Raw genomic sequence first — 27,494 nt, forward strand, 5'->3', positions numbered from 1 at the left:
ATCGATCCAAACATGTACGTATAGGAAAACTACCGCCGGCAATTCAATTTTGCACGCGGCTAGTTTCCATCCAACCAAACTAAAGATGAGTATCCCATATGCGGAGAACCTAAGAATGAAACGTAATTGCAGTGAAGTGAATGCCCTGAGTAAAGCGCAGGGGGCACTCACGCATAGGTTCTTACAAAGAGGGTACAGTTTGGAAACCTTAAATCAAGCAAAAGCTAAAGTAGATGGTTTGGATAGAGTTGCGTTATTAAAACCTGATAAAAAGAAAATCGAAGAAAAAAAGAAACACACCCAGAGTGAAATCCGAATGATAACAGGTTTCAGTGCATACCAGACTCAGGTGAGAGATAGTCTGAGTAGACACTGGTACCTGGTCAAACAGGATCCGATCTTACAGGGGACAGTATCCAGAAGGCCCTTAATGACGTTTAATCGGGCCCAGTCCATGAGAGATGATTTATTCAAGACTAATGTGGAGACTAAAAAACGAGGTGGGTAGCTAAAAGTAAGTCCGGGCTTTTACAAATGCTTCAAATGTAAAGCCTGTAAACACGGAAAGAATACACAACAGGTAGCCTCACCTCTTTTAAACAGCCCCTGGAAACTGAGGAAACCCTTAAACTGTAAGAGTGAGTTTGTTGTTTACATCCTTAAATGTTCTTGCCCTAAGATGTATGTGGGAAGTACCATTCATATGGTTCATGTACGTATCCTACAACACCTTAGGGCAATTGGTAACAATGACAAAAATTATGTGGTAGCACGACACATGAATGAATTCCATAAAGGTAACACCAGTGAACTGGTGTACTTTGCTATTGATCAGATCCCCGTGGACCAAAGAGGAGGGGATAGAGAAAGAAAATTACGAAAATTGGAGTCTAAGTATATATTAATGTTTAACACGAAAAGTCCAAATGGTTTGAATGTTGAAGAAGATCTCCATGTACATCTGATTTAGTAGTATCCATCAAGAGAGAATGTAGTTCCTCTTTTTTAGTCTAAATTTTATGGATTTTAAAACTGTCACAGGGTCACAGACGAATAGATCAATTCCATTAAACATGTCATTTAAAAACTAGTGGATGGTATAAGGATGAACTTTCCTATATATAGTAAAGCTAAGAAAGGTCATACTCAACAAATGATTCATAGACTGTTTTAAGGTAGAGTACTGTAATGCAATTGCACTTTATTATAATTGCACTTTACTGGAATTGCGTTTTTGCACACAGTAGGCATTAGCACTTTACTTGAAATCGTTATACACTAGTATTTTTTAACTAATTTTAATATTTATATTATTTATTGTTAAAGAAAACAGTTTAATGTGATAAAGGGTATGTACCATGAAAGGATCATCCTATGTTATTTCTCTCTGATTCTTGTTCTTAATAAGGTTTGAACATTGGATTGACAGAAAATAGTCACCACGCTGTACCCAATCAATACAACAATTGATGATCAACTGATGATAATCATGGGGCACTGGCCCAGGAATCGTGTATGAAGCTTTGAAAATTACCACTGTTCTCTTGTAATATATGATTGTAAATATATTATTGTGTAATGTTGTACATATTGGTTAAAGGCCTTTAGGCTAGAGAATCACCTACTCCCGGTATCCTCTATGAGATTAATTAGTTTTTTAATATAATTGTAATATTTGTATATTATGGTCTTAAAATCCTTAAATGAAAAAGAATTTTGGGATTGTTGATATATTAAGAGAGGAGGGAGTGTTGCACTATGCCATGATGACCTACACTGTGTTAAGAAGCATTGTGTGAAAAGCCTTAACATTACGAGAAATATAGCGTGAGTCTGTTTTCAGTGGTTATTTTTAAAGAGGTCATGTGACCCTGTGATGTGTATTTAAATGAAAGTGTTTCGTAATGTTGATTTGTGTGAGCAAGGCAGTTGTGCCGAAACGCGTTGCTTTAAAAGAATAAACCCTAGCCGGATGGCTAACTACATCTCCTGTGTCGGTGTCCGATTTTAAGAAGATCGGGTTTGGTTTTGATATATATATATATATATTCACAGAAAAAACCATAGGTTTCAGGCACGTTATAGTTAGGAATTAGCATTTAAAAAACCTCAGAAATTCACTGAAAAAACCATAGGTTTCAGGGGTGTTATAGTTAGCTGGACTTTTCACTTGTACAAAACCATTGAAATTCCCCCGTTATAGTTAGTTCAGCTAACTATAACTCGGGCGCCCGCAATGCACTGCTGATGACGTCACATATTACATCACTCATGACATGGTCAGTGACATCACTCATGACATCACTGATGACATCTCAAATGACATCACTGATGACATCACTTGTGACATCATCCAGTGAATGTGTGTTTTTCTGAAAATTAAATATGTTTTATATATGTATATCTCAAGGTCGATGGAAGAATAAATGGGTATATAAGTGTCTAAATGGATGATTTGTTTTTGAAAAATTGATTGTGTAACTGACTGATTAAGTGTATCATAGTGAATACATGGCTTAGTGAGTAATGTTTAAATATGTAAATATCTGTATCAGTCTCTCACTTTGTGTATAAGTGGCTGCATGGGTTGGTGAGTAGCTACATGGGTGTCTATATAGGTTATTAGTTGGTTTTTTGAGTATCAGTCTGAGTGTCTGCATGGTTCGGTGGGGGGTATTACGTAGTGCATAGGTGCATGAATGAGTGACTCACTGTTTGTATGTGTTGAACACAGCATGTGTGCAGGACTGTATGGGTGGATGAGTGTGTGTATGGGTGTGTTAGTGAGTGAATGACTGTCTCAGTAGTGTCTTTATGAGTAACTACATATGTTTTAAACTAGTATATGTGACTATTGGTGTATATATGTGAGAGTGAGAGATTGAAAGAGTTCCTGTATGAATAAGTATGTGTTTCTATAAGTGATTGTTTAAAAGACTAAGTATGTGTAAGTTTCCGTAGAAGTAAGTATGGTGGTGTGTGTATAACTGTATATGCAAGTAAATGTATGTTTGATTCTTTATTAGCATGAGTGACTATGTGTGTGAGTAACTCTATGGATGAGTGGCATTGTGTAACAGGATGTATAGGTGTATGAGTACATATGATGAGTGAGTACATGTATGAGTGACTGTATAGGACTGTTGGTGAATGAGTGGATGTGTATGTGGATCTTAGAATTACTGAAGAGGTTGTTGTAACTGGTATTGGTATGTCCATTGTTTTGAAAATTTTAGTCTCTATTTTTGAATGTGTGTATCAAAGGTTATATTAGGGTGAGAGGAGGTCTGCCACTCTATCACAAGGATGATGTCATCAGTGATGTCATTTGAGATGTCATCAGTGATGTCATGAGTGATGTCACTGACCATGTCATGAGTGATGTAATATGTGACGTCATCAGCAGTGCATTGCGGGCGCCCGAGTTATAGTTAGCTGAACTAACTATAACGGGGGAATTTCAATGGTTTTGTACAAGTGAAAAGTCCAGCTAACTATAACACCCCTGAAACCTATGGTTTTTTCAGTGAATTTCTGAGGTTTTTTAAATGCTAATTCCTAACTATAACGTGCCTGAAACCTATGGTTTTTTCTGTGAATTTCAAAGGTTTTTTAAATGCTAATTTCTAACTATGCCTACAGAGATAGGACATGTGAAGAAAGAAGAAAAAATGCACAGAAAGAAACAAAAGAAGTGCAGAAAGAAGCAACAGAAGTCCTCAAATACGAAGATAAGTGCAGGAAGAAGGATAACGTACAGAAAGAACAAAAAGAAGAGCAGAAAGAAGCCTTGTTGCAAAATCATCCTGTACCCTCAACTTTTTCAGACGGATACTGGTGGTAACTGAGCCTGACTAACCAGTCCTAGAGCCAGTGCTATGTTAAAAGACACTTAGAATACAGTGAAAACACCTACATACACTAGGGAACATTATGCGTTGGGGTCCCCCTGTGATTAGCATGACCTCCTCTGTAAGCCCCTAGTATATAAGAGGGCATGGGGATTAAAACTACCTCTTAAAACAGGCCACAGGGCGTTTTTGCACACGTTAACTCAGGCCCCGTCCCCTCCCTTCACCACTGTGTAAACACGCCCTGTGTCCATTTTTAGTTGGGAGATTAAGTTCATTTGAATCCTGAGGGTCCCTGGGGTCCAACTAGCCCACTAGGTACCTCCAGTAAGTGCCACAGAGCTGCGTTGCAGAGAGGTGTAAAAAGTGGCACGGCCTGGACCACCTCTCTGCAATGCAGATCAGTGGCGCTTACTGGAAGCACTTGGTGGGCTAGTTAGCCCCCAGGGGCCCTCAGTATTGAAGGGAAATTATATCCCCAATTTAAAACGTGCCATAGTGCGTGTTTGCACACGTCACCTCAGGCCCCGTCCCCTCCCTTCACCACTGTGTAAACGCGCCCTGTGGCTGTTCTAAGTTGAGAGATTAAGTCCCCTTGAATCCTAAGGGTCCCTAGGGTCAAACTAGACCACTAGGTACCTCCAGTAAGCGCCACAGAGCTGCGTTGCAGAGAGGTGTAAAAAGGGGCTTGGCCTCAGAACACCTGGCTGCAGCGCAGCTCCCTGGCGCATACTGGAGATACCTGTTGGGGGCGCGTTTGCAGAGTGCTGCACGGAGGGGGCATGGCCTCCTGCACGATGCCAGTCTTTTATTTATTTTAGTTTGTTAAGAAGGGGGGCTGTTTGGTTCCCCTTCTTATTCTAATTTATTGGCCCTGATGACCCCATCCCCCAGGGCCAGTCTCCTAATTATATTTTTTTGACCCCAATCCCCAGGGCCGGCCACTGTTTTTTATTATTTTTAAAAAATATATATTTATAGACACACCTAGGACATGCTGGACAAACCGTACGTACCTATCACCATGACGATTTGCGTGATATTCATTAAAAGGCGACTATGCATGCAATGAATCCACGTGGAATGTATTTACACCACTAGTGAAGCTCTGACATGTCTGATGCCCTACCGTGCCTAATCCCGGTAGACACCCTTGTCGTTTATTTATACAAACTTGGGTAGCTATTGACGGGCACATTTAATACACATGCACACCAAGCCATTCAAAGGGGATTCGACAAAAATTTGACCAAAACTATGCAAGAAACCCCCCTCACGGTTAATAAAACACACATCCACTGCCGGATGTGTAATACTTTTTATTTTACTCTCTGGAAAGGGGACGAACATCACTTGAGAGTCACAGCGCGCTCCTGACAGAGCCCAATGCTGTGTTACACCCACCATTGCCTGCCGTGTGCCACACACCTCTGTGTTGTATTCCACTAGCTAGTGCATATGCTATGACACTCTCTAGCCCATGTGCACTGTAACACCACCCCGTGAATATGTCATGCCACACTTGTCTTCGCACGGGTTATATTGCCCCATCTAACGTGCCTTTCTCGATGCCTATGTTATAACGCACAGTGCTATGCCATACATATTACAATCTGGGATCCATATATTTGTCACAGTGCATATGCAACCTTACACTCCCCAGCACATATTTTATATTACAACTTTAGAGACTAGTTAGGTTACACAACACTGCCCTGTGCATATTACACTCCAAGGCGCATATCGCATAGCACGCGCTAGTGCCTGTGCTATCTCGCGCTCTCCAATGAATCTGTCATTGCGCACAATGTATTGCATATTATATTTCACGCCCGGTTCATCTTATATCACACTTTTTGGTGCATAGTTTATACCATACACTATATCTAGTTTTCATTTTCAATCGTGCTCTCAGGACTATGTTCTATATAACACTGTGTTCACCTACCCTTTTCACGGGCATTACATTTTGCGATAGGGGGTGGAGGGTCAGGGGGTGTTTCTGCTAAGTGAGCCCGGAGTCACAGTCACAAACGTCCTCTTCTTCCTGAATAAAAGTGAGATTATGCTGCATACTTGTTCATATTTTAAGTAGTTCGCACAGACACAATGTTTTAAAAACAATAAAGTTCCTAATACCCGCCTTCTCTGAACAGTTAGCTTGCTGCCCCATCCCCTTCCTCCCTATCCTCTGTTGTGTGAATCCATGGACTAGCCTCCTCCCTCCTGCCATGCATGGTCTGATGTGCTGCCACTGCCCTCAGTATGATGCACCAGTCCACTCCTCCTGCCCTCCATTGCCCAATTCTATGCCCCATCATTGACCTCCTGCTTAAACTCTGTGCTTAGCTTGCTGCCCCTATTCTCCTTCCCCCTGCCCTCCGATGTCTTTGTGCATGCCCCTGCTCCATCCTTTTTGCCCACCATGTCCCATGGACCTGCCACTCCTATCTACTCTGAGTGTTCTGTTGAGCTGCCACTCCCCTCCCACCTGCCTAGCATTGTCAGATGACTGTAACCTGTCCCGGTCACCTCCACCCTGCCTGTCCACATGCCATGCCCCTATCCTCTTCCTCCTGTCCTACATGGTCCATTGTACTGCCACACCCTTCTGCCCTCCCTGGTCTGTTGTGCTGCAGCTGCTCCTCCTGCCTGCCCCGTGTGGTCTGTTGTGAGGTCCCTTCCCCTGAACTTTCTTGTCTGTGCACAGGTCCTGACCCTCCCTTCTATCCTCCATCGTCCTTTGTGCATGCCCCTCCACCCTCCTTCTTGCCCATCATAGCCATTGTGCTGCCACTAACCCTCCCACTTGCCATGCATGGTCTTCTGTGCTGCCATGGCCCCTCCCACCTTCCCTGTGTGGTCAGTTAGCTGCCCCTGACCCCCTCCCACCTTCCCTCCATGGTCTGTGTGTATGCCATCACAGTCTCACTGTTGCTCTTCATGGTGTGTCTTGCTTCTAGTGCCCATCCTGCCTGACCTCCATGGCTATCTTGCTGCTCCTGCCCTGCCCCCTTGCCCCCAGCCCTACTCCCTCCCTCCTGGCTTGTCTGTTCCATTGTAATGCCCCTGATCCGTCCCTCCTGCCCTTTATGGTCTGTTATGCTGCAGCTTTCTCTCCTGTCTGTCCATTATGGTCAGCTAGCTACCATTGCCTCTTGCCCCTCTGTTCTCTGTTGTCCATGTGCATGGTCCTGTCCCCTCCCTCTTGCTCTCTATGGATTGTTGTGCTGCACTCCCGTGTGGTGTATTGTGCTGCTGCAAACCCTGATGCCTGCCCTGCAGGGTCAGTTTGGTGCACCTCTCCATGTCCCTCCTGTCCTCTGTTATCCAAGTCCATGTCCCTATCCCATTTCCTTCCATGATCCAATGTACCATACTTGCGAACATTTTGAACTTGGTAAGAGGGAGATTTTGAAAAAAAACTGGGGTATTGATTTTCCCCTTTGAGTTACATTGAAAAAGAGGATATTGTAGACAGGAGACAGATCAAATAAAGCCCATTTGAGCTTAAAAACATTGGACGTTTCCTGGCTGAATCTGGTCTGTTGGCATGTATGGTTGTACTACCATTGCCTCTTCCTTCTGCCCACAATGGTCTATTACATTGCCACAGGCTTGAAGGAGGGTAGATTTTGTATCACAGGGGGCCCCTGGCCCGTTCTGTCCACACCTGAAGTATGAGACCCTTGTCCTTGCCCTGCCAGCTGCATTTGTAGGCCGTATTAAATTGACCAGCGGGTCCTGTGTTGCTATATAATTATCCTGAGACATCCTTACCACTCAGCCAGTATAAAACCCCTGTGTAGGCCCTTCTGTTCAATATGTAGGCCTCTTTGTTAAATTGACCATAGCTCTGCAATTTTAGTGTATAGCAGTCTGAAGGCAGGTCTGCGAGGCCTTCTGCTCCAAACCAGTAGCCCCCACCCTACCCGAGTGCTCCGTGCTCGGTATCAAAGTTCAACATCCCCCTGAAGCTGTCGACATACAGTAGGCTGCATCCTGGACTGGTACTTGCTTCCTGGGCAGGTTTCCCGCTTTTAAGGAAGTGGCAACCGCAGAGCGTCAAGTTAGGAGAACTGAGGAGATTTTATACATGAATATATTGAATTCCCGTACAATACCCATTATTTTCTGCTTGCTCTATGGAACTTACGATAAGCGATTGGCCTGAGAGACTGACCTTTTCACCCAGTCCATTGTCAGCATTAAGTGGGTAAATGACGAAATGTCTGGTAAAATCTGCAGACGAAGCTTTTGGGTAGCATACGTAGGTAGATGTAGCGTGCAAAGGAGCCCACAAAATGATATAAAAAGGGAGCACCCACAGATATCGACGGACTACCTCGCCGTCTGTATGTAGGTTAACAGGCAGTGCAGGTTTTCCCCAAGAGCTGGGAGCTCTTGTCTTCCTTTGCTTAAAATGTCTTGCTCTGCTTTGCTTGAAGTATCTTATTCTATTTTACCTATATGAAATGTCATGTTATGTTTAACCATTGTTCTCTTTACTTTTGCATTTAAAAGATTTTGTATTGTAATTGCAGGAATGCTTGCTCTAAGAGTAAACGTGAGTGTTCCTAGGTAACATTTTCCTTGGTGTAACTTGTTTCTCATGATGCATTTATAGATGTGTTTTCTCTCTCTCTCTGTCAGTACATTAATTGAGATACAGAGAATATCATGACAGCTGTATGATTATCTGGATTCTGTATTTTGTACTTTATGTCTCTATTCTGCGGTTTCTTTGAAGTTGCATCTTCTCATTAAACTGCCATTGTATTCTGCCTCCAATTCCATGTCTCATATGTCTGTTTTCTTCATTTTTGGAGCAAGCGTTCCTAGGCACCCCGGCTCAAATTAAGGTGCCCCTTTTGTCCCTGACTCACTCTCCTGCTCAGTTCTGTGGTGGCTCCCGGGGATCTGGGGACCGCCCCTAGCTTCCTTGACCCGTAATAGATCTTGCCTCCAACAGCCTCTCTTGCAAGTCCTGTATTGTTGGTTTGTTGCCCCTGCCCCCCTTTCCACTGCCCTCCATAGTCTGTTGTGCTTCCACGGCCCTTCCTGCCTGCTCAGTGTGGTTAAATTGTTGCCTTTGCACCCTCCTACCTGCCTTCAATTTTCAGAGTCCGTGCCCCTGGCCTCTGCCTCTCAACAGTATCCTAATGAACAACTAGATTGCTAACATTCTATATTTATTACAAAAGTGTGGAACGCCTGACATCATCTTGATGTAATCAAAACTGTAATACCTAGAGCATTTCCTTTAGAAATTACATATATGAGAGGGTCTTATTGGCATCAAAATTATGGTTAGTGCTCTAAAAGGCTAAAATAAGGACATATTTTCTGAGTTTTCAAATAGCGACAAAGCACTTTTAAATTATTTGTTATCTTTATGTTTTTTTATCCAGTTGACCACTTGATTAAATGTTGCACTTAGGGGAGATGATGTGGTGTTACTTCCAGAACTGCAGACTTTGCAACTGGGGAACCAGGTTGAAGTTTCTGCTTCAGCTCGACATTCTGTGATTCTGGTCAAATCACTTAGTCTCCCCATGTCTACAACCAAAATGAATGTGTTCTTGTGTGATGTAACCAATGCTCATGTAAAGCACTCCAATACCTGACAAGTCTGCACTATATAACACTGCAAAAACACAAAATAATAAGTGTTTTGCACACTTCTGTCATTGGGCTATATTTGGGCTACATCTGGGTGATTTTGGGCTACATTTGGGCTCTTTTGTCTCCGGTGGCCATCTTGGGAGATTTATTTGTTATGAAGTTTCCTAATTTCCTCATGTACTGCAGTCTCCTCAGTAGGAAATGCTTTCAGTTTTTTACTTTGATTCCATCATGAAGGTATTCAGATATGTCACACATTTGCCATAAATTCTGAATGTTAGCACTCTAGTTGCTCATTAGATCATTGTAGTAAAACTACTGCACCATGGAAGTCTGCTCCTGGTATTAAAAGTGCATGTTTCAGTCTGCATGTCAGAATTTTTTTAATGAAATAGAAGAGGATTTGAGAAGTCACTCAAAATGTGCCCTCATTTTCTTTCTTCAGCATTAATCATAATTTCTATGGCAAAATGAACCTCCTCATTGTGTTCCTTTTTAAATTAAATGTTTTAAGTGTTACCAGTTTATTCCAATCAAGATGGCTTCAGGTGTGCCATACGTTTGTCATAATGAAGACAGTAAGCGCTCTAGTTGTTTTTAAGAACATTCTGGGACATTCTGTCATTGGGCTATACTTGGGCTACATCTGGGTGATATTTGGGCTACATTTGGGCTCTTTTGTCTCTGGTGGCCATCTTGGGAGACTTATTTGTTATGAAGTTTCCTAATTTCCTCATTTACTGCAGTCTCCTCAGTAGGAAATACTTTCAGTTTTTTACTTTGATTCCATCAAGAAGGCATTCAGATGTGTCACACATTTGCCATAAATTCAGAATGTTAGCACTCTTTTTGCTCATTAGATCACTGTAGTAAAGCTACTGCTCACCAGGGAAAACTGCTGCTGGTATTGAAAGTGCATGTTTCAGTCTGCATGTCAGAATTTTTTAATGAAATAGAAGAGGATTTGAGAAGTCACTCAAAATGTGCCCTAATTTTTCTTTCTGCAGCACTAATCATACTTTTTATTGAAAAATGAACCCCCTCATTTTGTTCCTTTTTAAATTAAATGTTTTAAGAGTTTCACTTTAATCCAAGCAAGATGGCTTCAGGTGTGCCATACGTTTATCATAAGTAGGACTGTTAGCGCTCTAGTAGTTCTTTGGAACACTCTGGGAAGCTGCAGTAGAACACAAAGGAATCAACTGACAGTCTCTGCCCTTGTTGGATGTACATGTTTTACTGAGAATGTCAGACTTCATTCTCACATGACTGAGAAAGATAATGTGAATTTACAGAAAATAAGCTCTCAGTTTAGCCTATAGATCACCTTCCAAACCTCTGTGGTAAAAGCATGAGAAAATATTTTTCTCTCAATCATGATATCCCAGCAGAAGGCTTTTTCACATGGTGAAATCACCTTAGAACATACCACAATTCCTAAAATGAGTATGGTACCATCAACAAATGATTTATAATGTAACTAAAGTCTTAAAACCTTCTATTAACTGCAATGCTTTTTAATGAGGTGCTATCATGTATATTGGTCCCAAGATGGCTGCCAACACTTCTTGGATGAAGTGCTGACAGCCAATCAGATCTCAGGATGAGATGTGTGGTTAGGCTCCGCCCACATATATATATGCTTTTAAATGCTATTTTCTCAGGATCTACTGAACAGATTTACACCAAACCTACAAAAGGCACTTCCTTGACCTGAGGACTACCTCTCTGCCAAATTTCAAGTAATTCTGTTCAGCCGTTCGGGCTGTAGCTGTGTCTAAAGGTCCTATGGAAAAATGCATGGGAAAAACGCGTTTTGGGACCCCCCTTTTATCTCAGCCCCCGCTTGACGAATCCCCCCGAGACTTTCAGGGTAGGAGCGGAGCGTAGCGCCCCACCTATTTTGAAAAATTCGCGAGGATTCGTCAACCGGCGCCAAAGTTATTCAAAATAGAATGTTGCGGATTTCCTATGGAAACGTGGTCCTAACTATAACTATCTACTGGCGACCGCCAGTAGATAATATATATATATTATATTATATATATATTATAATATATATATTATCTACTGGCGGTCGCCAGTAGATAGTTATAGTTAGGACCACGTTTCCATAGGAAATCCGCAACATTCTATTTTGAATAACTTTGGCGCCGGTTGACGAATCCTCGCGAATTTTTCAAAATAGGTGGGGCGCTACGCTCCGCTCCTACCCTGAAAGTCTCGGGGGGATTCGTCAAGCGGGGGCTGAGATAAAAGGGGGGTCCCAAAACGCGTTTTTCCCATGCATTTTTCCATAGGACCTTTAGACACAGCTACAGCCCGAACGGCTGAACAGAATTACTTGAAATTTGGCAGAGAGGTAGTCCTCAGGTCAAGGAAGTGCCTTTTGTAGGTTTGGTGTAAATCTGTTCAGTAGATCCTGAGAAAATAGCATTTAAAAGCATATATATATGTGGGCGGAGCCTAACCACACATCTCATCCTGAGATCTGATTGGCTGTCAGCACTTCATCCAAGAAGTGTTGGCAGCCATCTTGGGACCAATATACATGATAGCACCTCATTAAAAAGCATTGCAGTTAATAGAAGGTTTTAAGACTTTAGTTACATTATAAATCATTTGTTGATGGTACCATACTCATTTTAGGAATTGTGGTATGTTCTAAGGTGATTTCACCATGTGAAAAAGCCTTCTGCTGGGATATCATGATTGAGAGAAAAATATTTTCTCATGCTTTTACCACAGAGGTTTGGAAGGTGATCTATAGGCTAAACTGAGAGCTTATTTTCTGTAAATTCACATTATCTTTCTCAGTCATGTGAGAATGAAGTCTGACATTCTCAGTAAAACATGTACATCCAACAAGGGCAGAGACTGTCAGTTGATTCCTTTGTGTTCTACTGCAGCTTCCCAGAGTGTTCCAAAGAACTACTAGAGCGCTAACAGTCCTACTTATGATAAACGTATGGCACACCTGAAGCCATCTTGCTTGGATTAAAGTGAAACTCTTAAAACATTTAATTTAAAAAGGAACAAAATGAGGGGGTTCATTTTTCAATAAAAAGTATGATTAGTGCTGCAGAAAGAAAAATTAGGGCACATTTTGAGTGACTTCTCAAATCCTCTTCTATTTCATTAAAAAATTCTGACATGCAGACTGAAACATGCACTTTCAATACCAGCAGCAGTTTTCCCTGGTGAGCAGTAGCTTTACTACAGTGATCTAATGAGCAAAAAGAGTGCTAACATTCTGAATTTATGGCAAATGTGTGACACATCTGAATGCCTTCTTGATGGAATCAAAGTAAAAAACTGAAAGTATTTCCTACTGAGGAGACTGCAGTAAATGAGGAAATTAGGAAACTTCATAACAAATAAGTCTCCCAAGATGGCCACCAGAGACAAAAGAGCCCAAATGTAGCCCAAATATCACCCAGATGTAGCCCAAGTATAGCCCAATGACAGAATGTCCCAGAATGTTCTTAAAAACAACTAGAGCGCTTACTGTCTTCATTATGACAAACGTATGGCACACCTGAAGCCATCTTGATTGGAATAAACTGGTAACACTTAAAACATTTAATTTAAAAAGGAACACAATGAGGAGGTTCATTTTGCCATAGAAATTATGATTAATGCTGAAGAAAGAAAATGAGGGCACATTTTGAGTGACTTCTCAAATCCTCTTCTATTTCATTAAAAAAATTCTGACATGCAGACTGAAACATGCACTTTTAATACCAGGAGCAGACTTCCATGGTGCAGTAGTTTTACTACAATGATCTAATGAGCAACTAGAGTGCTAACATTCAGAATTTATGGCAAATGTGTGACATATCTGAATACCTTCATGATGGAATCAAAGTAAAAAACTGAAAGCATTTCCTACTGAGGAGACTGCAGTACATGAGGAAATTAGGAAACTTCATAACAAATAAATCTCCCAAGATGGCCACCGGAGACAAAAGAGCCCAAATGTAGCCCAAAATCACCCAGATGTAGCCCAAATATAGCCCAATGACAGAAGTGTGCAAAACACTTATTATTTTGTGTTTTTGCAGTGTTATATAGTGCAGACTTGTCAGGTATTGGAGTGCTTTACATGAGCATTGGTTACATCACACAAGAACACATTCATTTTGGTTGTAGACATGGGGAGACTAAGTGATTTGACCAGAATCACAGAATGTCGAGCTGAAGCAGAAACTTCAACCTGGTTCCCCAGTTGCAAAGTCTGCAGTTCTGGAAGTAACACCACATCATCTCCCCTAAGTGCAACATTTAATCAAGTGGTCAACTGGATAAAAAAACATAAAGATAACAAATAATTTAAAAGTGCTTTGTCGCTATTTGAAAACTCAGAAAATATGTCCTTATTTTAGCCTTTTAGAGCACTAACCATAATTTTGATGCCAATAAGACCCTCTCATATATGTAATTTCTAAAGGAAATGCTCTAGGTATTACAGTTTTGATTACATCAAGATGATGTCAGGCGTTCCACACTTTTGTAATAAATATAGAATGTTAGCAATCTAGTTGTTCATTAGGATACTGTTGAGAGGCAGAGGCCAGGGGCACGGACTCTGAAAATTGAAGGCAGGTAGGAGGGTGCAAAGGCAACAATTTAACCACACTGAGCAGGCAGGAAGGGCCGTGGAAGCACAACAGACTATGGAGGGCAGTGGAAAGGGGGGCAGGGGCAACAAACCAACAATACAGGACTTGCAAGAGAGGCTGTTGGAGGCAAGATCTATTACGGGTCAAGGAAGCTAGGGGCGGTCCCCAGATCCCCGGGAGCCACCACAGAACTGAGCAGGAGAGTGAGTCAGGGACAAAAGGGGCACCTTAATTTGAGCCGGGGTGCCTAGGAACGCTTGCTCCAAAAATGAAGAAAACAGACATATGAGACATGGAATTGGAGGCAGAATACAATGGCAGTTTAATGAGAAGATGCAACTTCAAAGAAACCGCAGAATAGAGACATAAAGTACAAAATACAGAATCCAGATAATCATACAGCTGTCATGATATTCTCTGTATCTCAATTAATGTACTGACAGAGAGAGAGAGAAAACACATCTATAAATGCATCATGAGAAACAAGTTACACCAAGGAAAATGTTACCTAGGAACACTCACGTTTACTCTTAGAGCAAGCATTCCTGCAATTACAATACAAAATCTTTTAAATGCAAAAGTAAAGAGAACAATGGTTAAACATAACATGACATTTCATATAGGTAAAATAGAATAAGATACTTCAAGCAAAGCAGAGCAAGACATTTTAAGCAAAGGAAGACAAGAGCTCCCAGCTCTTGGGGAAAACCTGCACTGCCTGTTAACCTACATACAGACGGCGAGGTAGTCCGTCGATATCTGTGGGTGCTCCCTTTTTATATCATTTTGTGGGCTCCTTTGCACGCTACATCTACCTACGTATGCTACCCAAAAGCTTCGTCTGCAGATTTTACCAGACATTTCGTCATTTACCCACTTAATGCTGACAATGGACTGGGTGAAAAGGTCAGTCTCTCAGGCCAATCGCTTATCGTAAGTTCCATAGAGCAAGCAGAAAATAATGGGTATTGTACGGGAATTCAATATATTCATGTATAAAATCTCCTCAGTTCTCCTAACTTGACGCTCTGCGGTTGCCACTTCCTTAAAAGCGGGAAACCTGCCCAGGAAGCAAGTACCAGTCCAGGATGCAGCCTACTGTATGTCGACAGCTTCAGGGGGATGTTGAACTTTGATACCGAGCACGGAGCACTCGGGTAGGGTGGGGGCTACTGGTTTGGAGCAGAAGGCCTCGCAGACCTGCCTTCAGACTGCTATACACTAAAATTGCAGAGCTATGGTCAATTTAACAAAGAGGCCTACATATTGAACAGAAGGGCCTACACAGGGGTTTTATACTGGCTGAGTGGTAAGGATGTCTCAGGATAATTATATAGCAACACAGGACCCGCTGGTCAATTTAATACGGCCTACAAATGCAGCTGGCAGGGCAAGGACAAGGGTCTCATACTTCAGGTGTGGACAGAACGGGCCAGGGGCCCCCTGTGATACAAAATCTACCCTCCTTCAAGCCTGTGGCAATGTAATAGACCATTGTGGGCAGAAGGAAGAGGCAATGGTAGTACAACCATACATGCCAACAGACCAGATTCAGCCAGGAAACGTCCAATGTTTTTAAGCTCAAATGGGCTTTATTTGATCTGTCTCCTGTCTACAATATCCTCTTTTTCAATGTAACTCAAAGGGGAAAATCAATACCCCAGTTTTTTTTCAAAATCTCCCTCTTACCAAGTTCAAAATGTTCGCAAGTATGGTACATTGGATCATGGAAGGAAATGGGATAGGGACATGGACTTGGATAACAGAGGACAGGAGGGACATGGAGAGGTGCACCAAACTGACCCTGCAGGGCAGGCATCAGGGTTTGCAGCAGCACAATACACCACACGGGAGTGCAGCACAACAATCCATAGAGAGCAAGAGGGAGGGGACAGGACCATGCACATGGACAACAGAGAACAGAGGGGCAAGAGGCAATGGTAGCTAGCTGACCATAATGGACAGACAGGAGAGAAAGCTGCAGCATAACAGACCATAAAGGGCAGGAGGGACGGATCAGGGGCATTACAATGGAACAGACAAGCCAGGAGGGAGGGAGTAGGGCTGGGGGCAAGGGGGCAGGGCAGGAGCAGCAAGATAGCCATGGAGGTCAGGCAGGATGGGCACTAGAAGCAAGACACACCATGAAGAGCAACAGTGAGACTGTGATGGCATACACACAGACCATGGAGGGAAGGTGGGAGGGGGTCAGGGGCAGCTAACTGACCACACAGGGAAGGTGGGAGGGGCCATGGCAGCACAGAAGACCATGCATGGCAAGTGGGAGGGTTAGTGGCAGCACAATGGCTATGATGGGCAAGAAGGAGGGTGGAGGGGCATGCACAAAGGACGATGGAGGATAGAAGGGAGGGTCAGGACCTGTGCACAGACAAGAAAGTTCAGGGGAAGGGACCTCACAACAGACCACACGGGGCAGGCAGGAGGAGCAGCTGCAGCACAACAGACCAGGGAGGGCAGAAGGGTGTGGCAGTACAATGGACCATGTAGGACAGGAGGAAGAGGATAGGGGCATGGCATGTGGACAGGCAGGGTGGAGGTGACCGGGACAGGTTACAGTCATCTGACAATGCTAGGCAGGTGGGAGGGGAGTGGCAGCTCAACAGAACACTCAGAGTAGATAGGAGTGGCAGGTCCATGGGACATGGTGGGCAAAAAGGATGGAGCAGGGGCATGCACAAAGACATCGGAGGGCAGGGGGAAGGAGAATAGGGGCAGCAAGCTAAGCACAGAGTTTAAGCAGGAGGTCAATGATGGGGCATAGAATTGGGCAATGGAGGGCAGGAGGAGTGGACTGGTGCATCATACTGAGGGCAGTGGCAGCACATCAGACCATGCATGGCAGGAGGGAGGAGGCTAGTCCATGGATTCACACAACAGAGGATAGGGAGGAAGGGGATGGGGCAGCAAGCTAACTGTTCAGAGAAGGCGGGTATTAGGAACTTTATTGTTTTTAAAACATTGTGTCTGTGCGAACTACTTAAAATATGAACAAGTATGCAGCATAATCTCACTTTTATTCAGGAAGAAGAGGACGTTTGTGACTGTGACTCCGGGCTCACTTAGCAGAAACACCCCCTGACCCTCCACCCCCTATCGCAAAATGTAATGCCCGTGAAAAGGGTAGGTGAACACAGTGTTATATAGAACATAGTCCTGAGAGCACGATTGAAAATGAAAACTAGATATAGTGTATGGTATAAACTATGCACCAAAAAGTGTGATATAAGATGAACCGGGCGTGAAATATAATATGCAATACATTGTGCGCAATGACAGATTCATTGGAGAGCGCGAGATAGCACAGGCACTAGCGCGTGCTATGCGATATGCGCCTTGGAGTGTAATATGCACAGGGCAGTGTTGTGTAACCTAACTAGTCTCTAAAGTTGTAATATAAAATATGTGCTGGGGAGTGTAAGGTTGCATATGCACTGTGACAAATATATGGATCCCAGATTGTAATATGTATGGCATAGCACTGTGCGTTATAACATAGGCATCGAGAAAGGCACGTTAGATGGGGCAATATAACCCGTGCGAAGACAAGTGTGGCATGACATATTCACGGGGTGGTGTTACAGTGCACATGGGCTAGAGAGTGTCATAGCATATGCACTAGCTAGTGGAATACAACACAGAGGTGTGTGGCACACGGCAGGCAATGGTGGGTGTAACACAGCATTGGGCTCTGTCAGGAGCGCGCTGTGACTCTCAAGTGATGTTCGTCCCCTTTCCAGAGAGTAAAATAAAAAGTATTACACATCCGGCAGTGGATGTGTGTTTTATTAACCGTGAGGGGGGTTTCTTGCATAGTTTTGGTCAAATTTTTGTCGAATCCCCTTTGAATGGCTTGGTGTGCATGTGTATTAAATGTGCCCGTCAATAGCTACCCAAGTTTGTATAAATAAACGACAAGGGTGTCTACCGGGATTAGGCACGGTAGGGCATCAGACATGTCAGAGCTTCACTAGTGGTGTAAATACATTCCACGTGGATTCATTGCATGCATAGTCGCCTTTTAATGAATATCACGCAAATCGTCATGGTGATAGGTACGTACGGTTTGTCCAGCATGTCCTAGGTGTGTCTATAAATATATATTTTTTAAAAATAATAAAAAACAGTGGCCGGCCCTGGGGATTGGGGTCAAAAAAATATAATTAGGAGACTGGCCCTGGGGGATGGGGTCATCAGGGCCAATAAATTAGAATAAGAAGGGGAACCAAACAGCCCCCCTTCTTAACAAACTAAAATAAATAAAAGACTGGCATCGTGCAGGAGGCCATGCCCCCTCCGTGCAGCACTCTGCAAACGCGCCCCCAACAGGTATCTCCAGTATGCGCCAGGGAGCTGCGCTGCAGCCAGGTGTTCTGAGGCCAAGCCCCTTTTTACACCTCTCTGCAACGCAGCTCTGTGGCGCTTACTGGAGGTACCTAGTGGTCTAGTTTGACCCTAGGGACCCTTAGGATTCAAGGGGACTTAATCTCTCAACTTAGAACAGCCACAGGGCGCGTTTACACAGTGGTGAAGGGAGGGGACGGGGCCTGAGGTGACGTGTGCAAACACGCACTATGGCACGTTTTAAATTGGGGATATAATTTCCCTTCAATACTGAGGGCCCCTGGGGGCTAACTAGCCCACCAAGTGCTTCCAGTAAGCGCCACTGATCTGCATTGCAGAGAGGTGGTCCAGGCCGTGCCACTTTTTACACCTCTCTGCAACGCAGCTCTGTGGCACTTACTGGAGGTACCTAGTGGGCTAGTTGGACCCCAGGGACCCTCAGGATTCAAATGAACTTAATCTCCCAACTAAAAATGGACACAGGGCGTGTTTACACAGTGGTGAAGGGAGGGGACGGGGCCTGAGTTAACGTGTGCAAAAACGCCCTGTGGCCTGTTTTAAGAGGTAGTTTTAATCCCCATGCCCTCTTATATACTAGGGGCTTACAGAGGAGGTCATGCTAATCACAGGGGGACCCCAACGCATAATGTTCCCTAGTGTATGTAGGTGTTTTCACTGTATTCTAAGTGTCTTTTAACATAGCACTGGCTCTAGGACTGGTTAGTCAGGCTCAGTTACCACCAGTATCCGTCTGAAAAAGTTGAGGGTACAGGATGATTTTGCAACAAGGCTTCTTTCTGCTCTTCTTTTTGTTCTTTCTGTACGTTATCCTTCTTCCTGCACTTATCTTCGTATTTGAGGACTTCTGTTGCTTCTTTCTGCACTTCTTTTGTTTCTTTCTGTGCATTTTTTCTTCTTTCTTCACATGTCCTATCTCTGTAGGCATAGTTAGAAATTAGCATTTAAAAAACCTTTGAAATTCACAGAAAAAACCATAGGTTTCAGGCACGTTATAGTTAGGAATTAGCATTTAAAAAACCTCAGAAATTCACTGAAAAAACCATAGGTTTCAGGGGTGTTATAGTTAGCTGGACTTTTCACTTGTACAAAACCATTGAAATTCCCCCGTTATAGTTAGTTCAGCTAACTATAACTCGGGCGCCCGCAATGCACTGCTGATGACGTCACATATTACATCACTCATGACATGGTCAGTGACATCACTCATGACATCACTGATGACATCTCAAATGACATCACTGATGACATCATCCTTGTGATAGAGTGGCAGACCTCCTCTCACCCTAATATAACCTTTGATACACACATTCAAAAATAGAGACTAAAATTTTCAAAACAATGGACATACCAATACCAGTTACAACAACCTCTTCAGTAATTCTAAGATCCACATACACATCCACTCATTCACCAACAGTCCTATACAGTCACTCATACATGTACTCACTCATCATATGTACTCATACACCTATACATCCTGTTACACAATGCCACTCATCCATAGAGTTACTCACACACATAGTCACTCATGCTAATAAAGAATCAAACATACATTTACTTGCATATACAGTTATACACACACCACCATACTTACTTCTACGGAAACTTACACATACTTAGTCTTTTAAACAATCACTTATAGAAACACATACTTATTCATACAGGAACTCTTTCAATCTCTCACTCTCACATATACTCACATATATACACCAATAGTCACATATACTAGTTTAAAACATATGTAGTTACTCATAAAGACACTACTGAGACAGTCATTCACTCACTAACACACCCATACACACACTCATCCACCCATACAGTCCTGCACACATGCTGTGTTCAACACATACAAACAGTGAGTCACTCATTCATGCACCTATGCACTACGTAATACCCCCCACCGAACCATGCAGACACTCAGACTGATACTCAAAAAACCAACTAATAACCTATATAGACACCCATGTAGCTACTCACCAACCCATGCAGCCACTTATACACAAAGTGAGAGACTGATACAGATATTTACATATTTAAACATTACTCACTAAGCCATGTATTCACTATGATACACTTAATCAGTCAGTTACACAATCAATTTTTCAAAAACAAATCATCCATTTAGACACTTATATACCCATTTATTCTTCCATCGACCTTGAGATATACATATATAAAACATATTTAATTTTCAGAAAAACACACATTCACTGGATGATGTCACAAGTGATGTCATCAGTGATGTCATTTGAGATGTCATCAGTGATGTCATGAGTGATGTCACTGACCATGTCATGAGTGATGTAATATGTGACGTCATCAGCAGTGCATTGCGGGCGCCCGAGTTATAGTTAGCTGAACTAACTATAACGGGGGAATTTCAATGGTTTTGTACAAGTGAAAAGTCCAGCTAACTATAACACCCCTGAAACCTATGGTTTTTTCAGTGAATATATATATATATATATATATATATATATATATAATATACCTGTGTGTGTAGATATATAGTGAAGAATCTCTTTAAAAAAAATTGGGAGTAGACATTATGAAAGTCTTGAATTTTCGAGAACAATTGCTAAGTTATTTTGCCGCTTTCTATTTTGGAGACACTTACTCAGATGTTATCCTTGTTATTTCATCCTCCTTCAGAAATGACATTGTCATGATCTACCTGAAAAGAAAGTCATGTAAGAGGAAGACTTGAAATAATTCAAGCATCCTAATATAAATTCTCCTGCCAAGCTCCAAGAACTCGGATATAACTCTCAGAGAACAAAAGACTTTCCTTCATCAGCTACCATTTCGAAAAGCTATAAAAGTTGCACTTGTTAAGTTTGCACCTAGTAATCCAGATACTGACACACCTTTAAACATTATTATTGTACCTGGTCCCTGCGAAGGGTTTGTGTTAATGCAGCTCCTATATAATTCTTGTGAAGCGCTCTGTTGCCTATGTGGCTAGGCCGGTGCTATATCAATTCTAGGGTTAGGCGGAACTCGTGGAGTTTCAGTATGCAGAATTCCTCAGAGTTGCATAAAAACTCTACAGGATTCTATAGAGTTCCACCAATGGGCAGAAATATGCAAGTCACACTACAATGTAGCACCAGAAGTGTGAGCAATGCTGAAAAATCAGCACGAGCGGCACCATTCAGTGCTCACAAGATGCAAGGCCATTTGAATTTATTTTGATGTTGTTCGACTAGAAAATCTTCTCGATCTGCAAAAAATCTACTCGAGAAGCAGCCGCTGACCGCTACTTCCCACTTTATAAAATGTTACCAGGGGTTGCCAAAACTAGCTTGTGCTCGAATTTCTGAGCGCTCACAGGAAAAAATTCTGCCATGCAGCAATTTGTGGAATTTGGCTGGAACTCCATGTTACAAGAGTAACGCCGAGACACCAAATTCCATCAATTCCACAGTCAGAATGAAACATTCCGCCCACCCCTAATAAATACCCTAAATAAATGACACATGGTCTGTATAGTAGTCATTTTTAGCAGCGTGCTAACAGACCTAAAATATGCTATTTGTTCATAGGATCTAATTTGGCATAGAAATTATCTTTAACAAGTGGTTCATAACTACAGCATTCTGTGCAATTGGCCTTAATATTGCATCTGTGTGTGATGCAGGCATCCAGCCAGGGTCCCATAGTCACGACTCCTGTATAGATCGGTGCCATGGAAGTGGGTAACCAAAAGATCTGATAATGAATTAAAACTTGGGTTGGATGCCAGTGAATTATTGGTAGAACAATATGTATATTACAGATAAGCATATACAGAATGCAAGTAAAGAAAACAGCAGTGAAACTTGCAGTGTTTGATTGCAAATAATTGCACTTTAAAACTTCATTTAACCCGCATGTTTCTGACACTTGCCGACACTTGACTATACACCACACAAGAGCAACTTTTTTCTCTCAACATTGTACAAAGGTGGGATTAGAAATTGTCATGTTTATCTAATTACGCCACTGATCTGTTGCTGGGTAGTGATGAATGAAAAAGTTTGAGGGCCGTTGGCTGAAAGCATCGAGCTGTAAAGAAGTTTAATTTTTGCTTTTTGGCTTACTTTATGCAATAAAGTCTTGTGGAAAGATAAAGCAGTAGAATTTAGGTTATAGGTGTTCAAAATAACTTGGGCAGCATAGGTTATGAGTTTTGTGAAGTATCCCGATTATTATACCAAGAACTTAGTCCCATTCATTTGGCAAGTATTCTTCTTTCAGGTTGGGAATCTGGATTTTATTAAAATGACTGTATAATGAAAAGATCAGGGCCAAAGCGTATAATTGGAAGTCTGGTGCTGATTGCATACAATGAAATTAAAATTATAGAGCTAAACAAATTAGGCAAAAGTGGAAGTGAATGTAGAAAGTGAACTAAATTAATGTATTTATAGCCAACAGACAAACTCCAGTTGCTGCCTCATCTGACCACAGGCTGCAAGCAGGGGAGTGTGGTCAGATGAATTATTGAGTAGACAATCTCTCATCTGTGCTCCATACTGGCAGAAAGAAGTGGATTATTTCTTTCAGAAGCCCCGGTGACTCATCAGAGGGAAATATTTTGAAATCAAGGTCCGGAGAAGCACAAGTAGTGCAAGGAAGATAGACCCATAGATGAGAATGAGTCAAGCAGAGAGACGCAAAGACCTACAGGTGCCAATGAAATGGCTCTGTGGGGAAGAAATCAAGTCCAGAGCTGCAGAGACCAGCAGGGGTGTTCAGTTGACCTATGCGAACTTGACTTCACTTAATAGAGCATACCTTGCTGGGAAGCCAGGACTTTAAGCCAGCACAGATGGTACATGTGACGACAGATCCCGAGCTTCCCATTTTGCCAAAATACAGCTGATTTCTTTTTTTTAAAATTCGGTCACGAGTTGTTTTCTTGAACAAGTGACATTTTGTGTCCCTCTGACTCTTTTGTACTTAACCTGACTTGGTGGTTCAATACATGGCAAGTTGTAAAGCTAGACGTTGCCGCAGTAGAACTTATGGGTAAAGGGGAACGTTTAGTAGTTGAGCATTTAATACTTAAACGAATGCTTAGGACATAAGCAGTGTTTTTTAACTGATTTTCTTATCCCAGACCATAGGAACGGTGGAAGTAGTTTTGCAGCCCTTATTGTCAGAAAGGGATATACTTTTGAAAACTGCTGCGATTTATGGGAATAACTGCCTCGAAATCATTCACTTTATTATGAACAAAAAGTAATTTTCTAAATAAAACCCAGCGCATTAAGGAGGATTACAAACAAGCCCGCGCCTTATTTGTCACCCACGGTTCAGGGTGGGGAGGCGGCGTCGGGAGGGCCGGGGGGGGGGGGAGCCTTTCATTTGAGTGTGAAGATAATTAGATTTTCAGCATCAGAGTGCTTTGTAAAGAAATATTTTTTGTGCAAATAAATGTTGTTGGTTACTGGTTATTTAGTTGTAGCCACATCTTTAGGAACACTATTTGGCGATGGCATGTGATTTTTAAATCAAAGTTTTTGGGTTGAGACTTATAATTTTATTTTAATATGTGTACTTCCATTACCTGTTAGCTCCCCAAATGAAAATGCATTCACTTTTTCATTTTTTATTTATTGCCTCTGTTTTTCCGTTATTACGATTGAGGCTATGGTAAAGTTGGCCTGACTTATTAATAACTCGTTATGGTAAATACTGCACTCATAAGCTGACCCCATCAATTGCGGGTCATCACTGTAGGGAAAAAGCAATTACAACGCAGTCACAACCACGCATGACTGTTCCCATTCAGCCATTACCATGATTATGCCTTTAGCACGCATGCCTTTACAACGAATTTTGAATGAGAAAAGCATAGGCGTGATTAAGGTTTAAGAATGGTAACGGCATACTCATGGCATGGCACACCTCTGTACCTCTGCTTCACGCATGTTGAACATGATTTTAGATGTAGTCATTTCTTTTCCTACATAGCAAGATGAGCTCACAGCAAACAGTAATTGAAAAGAGGCAGCCATTTTGAAACCTAATGCCTACTAGGCCATCCATTCGATAAAGCAATAAAAGGTTGTGCTGCGTTGCCATAATCACTGTTAAGTTCTTGGTGACAGCAAACAGTTTCCGCAAGAGCATTGGTGCACATGTGCATATATACGCATCAGAACAGGCGTGCAAGGTTCACCACATTATTTTAACAAAAAACAGAGTTTCTCACTTTTTGAACTCTGCATACATGGAACGAGTCATTTTCCGGAACCACCTGCTCGCTGTGCCGTAATAGGCAGAAGAACCCATATGATCTGCTTCACTGGATGCTGAGCAAAAGTTAAGGTGACTTTTTCTAAATGATTCTTTTCTTGGACGGTAATTAATCTGTGACTATCCGGTCAAAACCAACTAATTCAATGATGCCCAGCAATAAGTAACATAACTGATCCATCAACTTTCTGCACTGACGCGTAACAAACTGACCCACCAAAGAAGAAACAGCCAGTACTACCTCGCCGAAGTTAATCCATTTCATGATGGCTGACGCGCATCCTGTGCTTTCCCTTCTTCACTCTGCAGCCACAGCAGTGCGCCCTCTATGAGAGTAGGATCTGCTTCTTATGGTTACCCCCACTTTTTGCTGCTGTAACATTGTTTTTCGACTTTAGTCTGGCTGGGGCCCTGCTATTCAGGACCCCAGCCTAGCTGCTTCCTCTCTAAATTGATTCCATGTACTTTAGGTACATAACAGATTGGATTCGGAGGTGCCCTTATAAGTCCCTAGTATATGGTATACTATGTTCCTAGGGCCTAGGTACCCCAGAGGCCTACCAGGGGCTCAAGCATGTATTATGCCACCCCTGGAAAGCCCTCCAAAATGACACCACAGGTCTGATACTGCAGCCTGGGTAAGGTGGTGCATGCACCCCTTACTGAGATATAGGTTCACTATATCTCACCTATCACTGCACATAGAAACCTATCAGTCACCCCTATGGCAGGCCTTATTAATCCTGAAGGCAGGGTGCTTGGTTTTGTGTGAGAGGGTGCCCATGCATGAGCAGAGCCCCTCTGCAGCCTTGGTAATCTCTTCTCCGGGTTTGTCTGTGATGCAGCCTGACCATATACTCTTAAATGCATTTGGACTGGCCGCACGGAAACATGTTGTGTTTGGTGTCAAACACCTTGGAATCATACCCCCACACCAGTAACTGGTGTGGGAGTATGATCCCACCCTTCTAGAGGGAGAGACATGACAGCACCGGTATACCCGGTACCAACTTAAAAGAGCCCTGGCATCACAAAATGGATGCTGCAGCCACAGACACGAGTCTGGCCTCCTGCTGTTTACCGAAACGCTGGCAGGGGAGGCCTGGACATTAGGTTTCCTGTCACAGGGAGTTGTCACCACCTCCCAGACAAGCTTTAGTATATTGGGGCTGAGTGGGTGCAATCTGAGAGTGCTTTGAAGTCCTGCACTGGGGGCACATTTGGTGTCCCTGTGCATAGTCCTGCTCAAACCGGTTCAGGGGCTACCAGCCCCTGCTCAGGCGCGAAACTGGACAAGGGAAATGGGTGTAGCCACCCCTGTTTCCAAACCCTCCCATAGGTGGGTCCCCTGAGTTAGTCCAACCTCTTCCTTGAGTATAAAGTAGGAACCCTTGGTAAGAGGATTTTAAATATCCCTGGACGAAACTCTGCAACTGAATCCTGGAACTTCAACACTCTACTCAAGACTAGAGGACTGAAGAAATCTCCCTTGGGTTCAAGGAGTGACTCCCCTTCTTGGCAGGCACCAACAAAGCGATTGCCGGTCTGCATCTCCGAAGCGTCCGACGGACTCCAAAGTATCTGCAGCCCAGGAAGAGGATTTCCAGACTTCTCAGAGGCCGACCCGAGTCCCCAGCAAAGCTGAGACCCGCAGCCCTCGTGAGTGACGTGGAACCGGAACTCCTGGACACTGTGCACATTTGCAAGTACATTGACTTCTCGACGTCTCTCGAAGTTGTGCTTTGGGTTACTCGTAGCCCAAGCCCCGAGCACCTTTTGCGCCGAAGATTGTGGGCCTACACTCCACGAGTGTTCCGTGAGTCCGCTTCTTACATTTCTGCTCGAGGCTCCTTCGCGATCCCTGGTCCTTCGACTGGTGGGTCCCTGTGCAGGCAACTCTGATTTTCCTTGAGCTTCCCTGGTTGCTCCAGATGTGCCCTGACTCCCCACCGCGTGGTGAGTACCTCAGACCTTGCTGGTCTGCACCGAAGCATCTTTTTCCTTTCTGCATAGGTTGCTGTTGCCAAAGCTTGTTGTGTCCGATCCGGGCACCGACGCTGCAGCACTCGACATCCTAAGTGGGACAGCTCAAATCCAGCTTCTGGTCGTCCTTGACGCCTCCTGGTCCCCGTGGCTGAAGAGTCAAGCTTCACCCTCTTTACCTGAAACACCCGACATCGGTGGGCATTCGTCTATCGTGCCCCTGGTCACTGGCAAGTGACCCAGACTCTGTTCCCTCTGCTTTCAGGTTCTACACGCCAGCTTCCATTGAAAACGACAACGCGACCCGACACCATTTGACATCTATGCACCCGGCTTCCCTGGTTGAGGTAACTCGAGTACTCCGGTGCTCCCGTGGGTGTTGACCCTAGAACTGTTTAAGTCCAAAAGGGTTTGGTCCTAGTCCATCTCTAAGTGTCTCTAATCTTTAAAAATCTAACCACGACTTTCCCCATAGAAGCTAACGGGAGCTCGCGGCTGTGTTCTCACACTGCACACGGCCCCTGTGGGTCCTCTGTGTCACTGCCTTGGGTGGTTCCTTGGAGTCCCAGCGATTCTGCAGGCTCTAGGCCTTGTGTCTAGTTAAGTCGTGGTTCTTATACCACTATGTTAGTATATGGTGTGGCTAGCCCCTAGGCCCTAACGTGTAATTGTGCTATTTTACTGTAATATTTGAAGTGTGACTTATGTGTTTTGACCTCTAGCCACATAAAGAGACTAGTAGGGTGTGTTTAGTAATAAATACATATATTTTATATATATACCT

General features: G+C 43.1%; 1 protein-coding gene across 2 annotated transcripts in view; it reads left to right on the plus strand.

Moving 5' to 3' along the window:
* Positions 1–27,494, plus strand: part of BCKDHB (branched chain keto acid dehydrogenase E1 subunit beta) — a 1,118,926-nt gene that overhangs the window by 508,874 nt on the left and 582,558 nt on the right. Inside the window, exon 9 of one of the 2 annotated variants that reach the window (XM_085611012.1) lies at positions 1,409–1,985. The exons of the other annotated variant lie outside the window; for it this stretch is intronic. Coding sequence (XP_085467138.1) covers positions 1,409–1,414 — 6 coding nt within the window. The 3' untranslated portion in view covers positions 1,415–1,985. Of the gene's footprint in view, positions 1–1,408; positions 1,986–27,494 lie in introns of those variants that run through there. 2 annotated transcript variants of the gene reach the window in all.

This window comes from Triturus cristatus, chromosome 6, assembly GCF_964204655.1.
Source record: "Triturus cristatus chromosome 6, aTriCri1.1, whole genome shotgun sequence".
NCBI classification, from domain to species: Eukaryota; Metazoa; Chordata; class Amphibia; order Caudata; family Salamandridae; genus Triturus; species Triturus cristatus.